This window comes from Nuphar pumila, chromosome 5, assembly GCF_984573655.1.
Source record: "Nuphar pumila chromosome 5, dmNupPumi1.hap1.1, whole genome shotgun sequence".
NCBI classification, from domain to species: Eukaryota; Viridiplantae; Streptophyta; class Magnoliopsida; order Nymphaeales; family Nymphaeaceae; genus Nuphar; species Nuphar pumila.
Window position 1 is genome coordinate 10,845,507 of NC_143253.1, and position 6,965 is coordinate 10,852,471.

General features: G+C 39.5%; 1 protein-coding gene across 1 annotated transcript; it reads left to right on the forward strand.

Moving 5' to 3' along the window:
* The first annotated feature begins 4,279 nt into the window (after window positions 1-4,279).
* LOC149836762 (WUSCHEL-related homeobox 9-like) lies at window positions 4,280-6,624 on the forward strand. The gene is made up of 4 exons (XM_090007906.1): window positions 4,280-4,400; window positions 5,045-5,647; window positions 5,933-6,135; window positions 6,619-6,624. Exons 1-4 carry the CDS (start codon window positions 4,280-4,282, stop codon window positions 6,622-6,624), a joined length of 933 nt encoding a protein of 310 aa, XP_089864032.1.
* The last annotated feature ends 341 nt before the right edge of the window (window positions 6,625-6,965 follow it).

The following is a 6,965-nucleotide window of genomic DNA, read 5'->3' on the forward strand; positions in this document are numbered from 1 at the left end:
TAAAAGATTCTATATCCACGAGTGATTGAGTCTTGCCAGAACTTAGTTGATTCTCTTACGAAAAGCTTTTCACAAAAAATTATTCAAAATACATTTGAGGGAATGAGATTAGAATCTATCAAAGAGATTACTTATGATGAAAACCCAACCAAGTGACTTAGTCATCTGAGTTATTGGTTCAATGAAAAAAATAAGTCATTAGAGTAAACAGATAAGCACTAAAGTACATGAAGATAGAGAGTATCTTCAAGTCCTATTCTGATGTTAGTACTCAAAATTTGTGATTAATAGATGAGACTCATGTCTCTTAATGAGCTCCATAAGCTAGAAAAAAGGCTAGACTTATAACTTGGATTTGGCTTGAAGAGCAATGCCCTCTTGGGGGCTTATCAATTTGAACTTTGAACTTTAGACTTAAGACTTGGATTTGGCTTTGGCCTAACCTGACTCAACTCGGCTTGGTTCAATTTGGTCTAGTTTTGATCTTGATTTTTAACTTTGACCATTGACTATTATTTTTTACTATTTTGAACTTGTAAAAAAATATTTAAATTATGAATTGCGATTTTATTTCTAAACAAGTGCATCTTTCTATTTTCAAGGTTTGGGAACTTTGACCATTTGGTCAAAGGCCTTTTTTGTCCCATTTTGAGTGCACCTTATTCCAACGAGTGACCCAACGTCTTGGGTATTGAAGACACTCTAACAGTTTTGAGTGTTCATGGAAGGATGCCTAATGCATCTCTTCAAGCCTATTTATATGTTGCATGTGTTAAACACATTTTGTTTCTCTTTCTTTTTCCTCCTTTTGTTCTTGGGGCTCCTGTGGTAGCCTTCTTGCCTAGTGTAGAAGGAAGTCAGCATAACGTGAGTTAGGCACAAGTTTGGTTGTATCCCAAAAAAAAAAGTGTTAAACCATGCTACACCCGATTTTATACTGGTGGGGGCGATTGTCACTTTTAAGAGATCGCTTCATAACGTAGCTCCAAGCTTTTGGTGTGCATCTATTCTTCTAGGGGTTGCCTTCTCGTAACCATTTTACTAACATAAGTTTATTTGGTAAGATTTTCTTAGCTAAATTTATGATGTTACAATGGAAAATTGGGAAGCCTCGAGTGAATTACGACCTTTTCTTCTTTGACCCAGGTTGGTATCTTCCCAAAAACAATCCAAGGTCGCAATTACTCACTCCAAACAGTTGCCACCTTTATCGCGAAGCAGGTTATATATTCCCCCCTGGAACACGCAAGTGCATGTTCTCGGGTCTGAATAAGCACCACGTATGTAAGCACGTGGGGCTTGTTTCCCCGTGTGTGTCAACATCACTTAGCATCGGAGTCTGGTGTGTTTGCAAATTCTTAAGTACCCTTTTTCGCCATTAGCGCCATAAAAGAATGTTTTGAGTAAAAGACAAAAATGTCCTTCTACCAGAAAGGGTTAAAATCATCATTGTTTTTGCCCTAAGAAGTAAACTCATCTACTTTAACCGGAGCTCTTTGCAATATGTTGCCCTAAACGTTCTGGATCATCCTTTGACGATGCACCATCTGTTGTAACAAGAGCTCCCTTTGATGACACACCCTTTGCCATTGTTTGTTGTTGTCGAAGCACCCTTTGTCGTCGTCTGCTATCGTCGGAGCACCCTTTACCATCGTCTACTGCCGCCAGAGCACTCTTTGTCATCGCCGTCGTCTATTATTGTCGGAGCACCCTTTGTCATCATCTATTCATGAGAAATAGTTGAACTCCCAGAGGAATCAACATTCTGTCTATTGTTCATTATGATACCAGGGTGCAAGTGTCGAACTGAGTAGACAAAGAAGAGCGATTTACATCAAAGATAATAGTGATAGCGTCGAACTGAGTAGAGTAGCAATTTATAGTAGAAATCGGATAAGAGAGTAGCGATTTACAGTAGAAATCAGATAAGAGAGTAGTGATTTACAGTAGAAATCAGATCAGAGAGTAGCAATTTATAGTAAAAATCAGATAAGAGGGTAGCGATTTATAGTAGAAATCAAATCAGAGAGTAGCAATTTACAGTAGAAAGCAGATCAGAGAGTAGCAATTTACAGTAGAAATCAGATAAGAGAGTAGCGATTTACAGTAGAAATCAAACGAGGGAGTAGCGATTTACAGTAGAAATTAGATAAGAGAGTAACAATTTACAGTAGAAATCAGATAAAAGAGTAGTGATTTATAGTAGAAATCAAATAAGAGAGTAGCAATTTACAGTAGAAATCAGATCAGAGAGTAGCGATTTATAGTAAAAATCATATTAGAGAGTAGCGATTTACAGTAGAAATCAGATAAGAGAGTAGCGATTTACAATATAAATCAAATCAGAGAGCAGCGATTTATATTACAAATTTGATCAAAGAGTAACGATTTATAGTAGAAATCAGATAAGCGAGTAGCGATTTATAATAGAAATCAGATAAGAGAGTAGCGATTTACAATAGAAATCAAATCAGAGAGTAGCGATTTACAGTAGAAATTTGATTTCTACTGTAAATCGCTACTCTCTTATCTGATTTCTACTGTAAATCGCTACTCTCTTATCTGATTTCTACTATAAATCTCTTCTCTCTTATTTGATTTTTACTATAAATCGTTACTCTCTTATCTGATTTCTATTATAAATCGCTACTCTCTGATTTGATTTCTATTATAAATCGCTACTCTCTGATCTGATTTATACTATAAATCGCCATTCTTTGGTTTGATTTCTGCTGTAAATCGCTACTCTCTTATCTGATTTCTACTTTAAATCGCTACTTTTTAATCTGATTTTTATTATAAATCGTTACTCTCTAATCTGATTTCTACACGAGGTAGTGTTAGAAAACGCTCAAGCAAGAAAATGAAGAAACAAGAATAATCAAACCACAAAGAAGAGAGATACACAGATTTACGTGGAAAAACCTTCCCTCAAACTAGAAAGAGAGTAAAAAACACAATGACCGCCCAGAAAGAAATCTTATTGCTCTTTTAAACAGTTACAAGAGAGAAAGAAAAGAAATAATTTATACAAGGCAAGGGCGACAACCCTAAACCTAAACAAGTCAGGTCCAAGAAAAAATTGTTCTGGGGGCGCAGACCCTCAGAGACCCCCTCGCCAGGGGTGGCCCCGCTGGACCCTCCGCCCGCTGACCGCGCAGTGGAGAACCTCCAGACCCCCCCCCCCCCCCCTCCTTTCTGTAAGGGAAAAAACTATGAATCATTCTCCACAACTCATCAAGCAGGAATGAGAAGACGACCATGTGTTGTAACACAAGCTAAAAACAAAGGCGGAACATGAAAATCTATTAACAAGGAGCGGGATGACATTTTGTCCAACGCATATCTATCTTAGAGGAGGATATTTCCGTCAAAAGCATATCTACCTTTTTTATATGTTATTTTATTATAAAGTCATCGTGGGCAACATTGACATATGAATTATCGTGGGTCCCAAGATATTCTTTCGTACACACCGAAACACGCAAATTTGTGTTTCGGGAAGAACACACAACACCCTCTTCCTTTATCCCTTATTCTGACTTTCAAACCCTCCTATATATGGCTCCCCCTTTTACTATTCATTAATGCCCATTTTTCACTTTTGAGAGAGAGAGAGACTGTTTTTTCGTTCTACCCCTGTTTGGTAGGACCTGTTAGTGTACGTCACCATGTGTTGGGAGGTTGCAAGCTCAAAACCCAATGGTATATTGTGTTACTGGTGGGGTCTGCCTAACCCCAACTTGCCTATCAAAAAAAAAAATGACTAAAGGGACGAGCTGATCATAGTCCATCTCTCTCTCTATATATCAGTGGTTCTATTTAAGAACAATCGTGTCGCCTTTTCATCAGATGCCCTGTTAATCATACAAGGGGAAATTATTGTACTTTTGAGTAGTGGGAAGCAAGATTCAGCCTTTAAGGCTTAGTAGAAAGAAGAAAAAAGGATAGAAGGCGTCCAAGGAGATAGCCCGTTTCATCTCTTTTCCTCCTAAATGTGTACGGCTTTTAATTCTTCTCAGACTTCTTCTTTGTTACATTTAAACTTATGGGCAGTAGTATTCTTTGACAGATGAGCAGGGGACGATTATTTATTGGAACGATCCTCTGTTCACCGGGGCAGGTGAGAGCTACAAGAGGAGAGTTTAGTCAATCCTTCAGTCATTGGGGCACTCATCAACAAGCAAGAAAGAGCAGAGAATCAGTGATATCATCAGTGGGGTGGGCTGTCATTCCTTCAGTTTGGGTTTCATAGTTTGCCATCAACAGTTTCATCATCATGGCTTCTTCAAACAGACATTGGCCCAACATGTTCAAGTCTAAGCCCTGCAACCCTCGTCATCACCAGTGGCAGCATGACATAATTTCAGCTCGCCAGAAGCAACACTATTCATCATCAGGTATTCAGCATTTCTCTTCTGTCTTGCCTTTTGGGTCTTCGGATACATCATGGGACATAAACATTCACAACCCTCTCACTCATTGAGAGAGAGAGAGAGAGTCAAACCTTATATCATAGGTTGCAAAAAAGAAGGGGGGGGGGGGGGGGGGAAGGGTTGTTGGGGGTGGAGGAGATTGGAGAGCGGGGTCTTCTCTAATCTCATCTTTATGTATATTGCTTTTGGAACTTACCAAAAACCAGAATTTGCCTGGCATTCACACCTTCCCTAACACCCTCTCTCTCTCTCTCTCTCTCTCTGGGTAGATGGTGAAGCATCCAGCCTCTTATCGTGGTAAGTGCACTGTGATCATTTCCGAGTTTTAGTACCTTATCCTACTTTTCCACCCTCAAGTTTTATGGATTGAAAGAAAAAATTTACTGAGAGAGCAAGATTCATGTGTGATATACTGTCAAATCAAACTCAAAACAAAACTTGTACGTGCGCCGGTGATTGACATCGTTGTGCATGAAACACCGTCTTAGACACTAACAGATCTCCAAACATCATGGATTATTCTCTTCATAGTGCCTAGAATACTGCACATAACAAACTGAAATCAGAGCATAATTATCTCAATTCTTTTCAAATACTTCTCTCAACAGGCTTTGAAGAAAGAAACCCACAGCCCAAAACCAGATGGAACCCGAAGCCAGAGCAGATAAGGATTCTAGAGGCCATCTTCAACTCTGGGATGGTGAACCCACCAAGGGATGAGATAAGGAAGATCAGGGCTCAGCTGCAAGAATACGGCCAAGTGGGCGATGCCAACGTCTTCTACTGGTTCCAAAACCGCAAGTCCAGAAGCAAACACAAGCAACGCCATCTTCACGCCGAAAAATCTCACATTCGGGCGACAACGACCACCACCACTACTGAAACACCATCACAACAAAGAGCCGCCACCACCAATTCATCCTATTCATCTGAAAACACTTTCTCTAACACAATGGAAGCTGTGAATTCACCAACCACTGCTTGTATTGATCAAGGAGGGTGTAAGCAAACAGCACTGCACAACTTCCCAGTTCATTGCCCACCACCTTTAGTTTTCCATAACACTCCATTGTCCTTCTATTCTCCAAACACTGCACCCTGTGAATTATCAAGCATGGCGCAACTCCATGAACTGCAGAGACAAGAGGAAAAACTGAGTGTGGTAGGGGAAGGCGATAACGGAAGTCCTACCATCAATCCAGTGCTTCAAGGTAACCGACGTTTTTTTTTTTTGTTTTTTAAGAAAGAAAACCCTCACCAAGAATTGGGTCACCAAGATAAAACTCGGGGATGAGGACACGACCAGCCAGCCTTACGTATCCGGTATCCCAACTGTGATAAAGCAGCGGCAGCCCTATGCGCTAGTGGGATTTGATCCTGAGCCTTCAGCTTGATACAGGACCCCGCTGACCACATGGGTAACCATCAGGGTGGTGTTTGGTGTGGTGGTATTGTAGATTGATGAATTCTGTGGTGTTAATTTGTGGGTGTTGCAGATTTTGGTGATTCTAGCGGGGCTTCCACGAGAATGACAGTGTTTATAAACGATCTGGAGTTCGAGGTGGCGCCGGAGCCAGTGAATGTGAGGGAGGCCTTCGGGGAGGGAGCCGTGCTTCTTCATTCTTCTGGGCAGCCGGTGTTGGTTGATGAATTTGGTGTCACTTTGCAACCGCTGCAAAATGGCTGTCTCTACTATCTGGTGTGTGTTTCTCCTATTTATAGAGAGAGAGAGAGAGAGAGAGAGAGAGAGAGATGAATCAGCGTAAATTGGTCGATTGTATCGGCCAAAAATTGATACGAAACCAAGCTGGTTCAGCTTGTTTTTAAATATTTTTAAAAGTAGTTTAAATCATTTTTTATAATTTTTATATTTTATGACACGTCATTTGCTGGTTAAAAATTGGCCAATTCAGTTTGATTCAGCTCAAAATCGAAATCGGCTGATTCCCTGAATCGTTTTGAAAATAGATTCAGGATCGGATACAATTCTGCAATATTTTACATGATCACCCACCGTCTGCTGTTGGGCCCCATAGCTGACAGGATGTATCACAAAGATGGTGGATGATAAAAGTGTGCATTCACATTGCACCTGATCTTCCCTCACAAATCAAATACAAGCAATAAACAATATATTTTTTTCCATATCACTCTGATGATTAAATTTTCCCTTGTTCTGCAGGTATAGATATGGAACTGATATACGCAGTCAGTGATGCACATCAATTGGTGCTGCTATATTATATTGCTTTTTTTCTATTTTCTTAGTTCAATGTCTTTTTAGGATGAGAATTTGGAGCCCATTTGGGTGTTGCTCAATGGTGGAACTTGAATTACATATATAGTTGGATTACTGGGCAATTTGCATCTTAATTCTTATTTCTGCCTATTATAAATGATGTTATCACTATTAAAAAAGTATTTTCTGAAACTAAAGCATACTCGATGATAATTTATAAAGAAACTCAAATTAATTAAAGTTAACTTTCATCATTCTGTTTAATTGAAACAAAATTTCAAAATCAGATT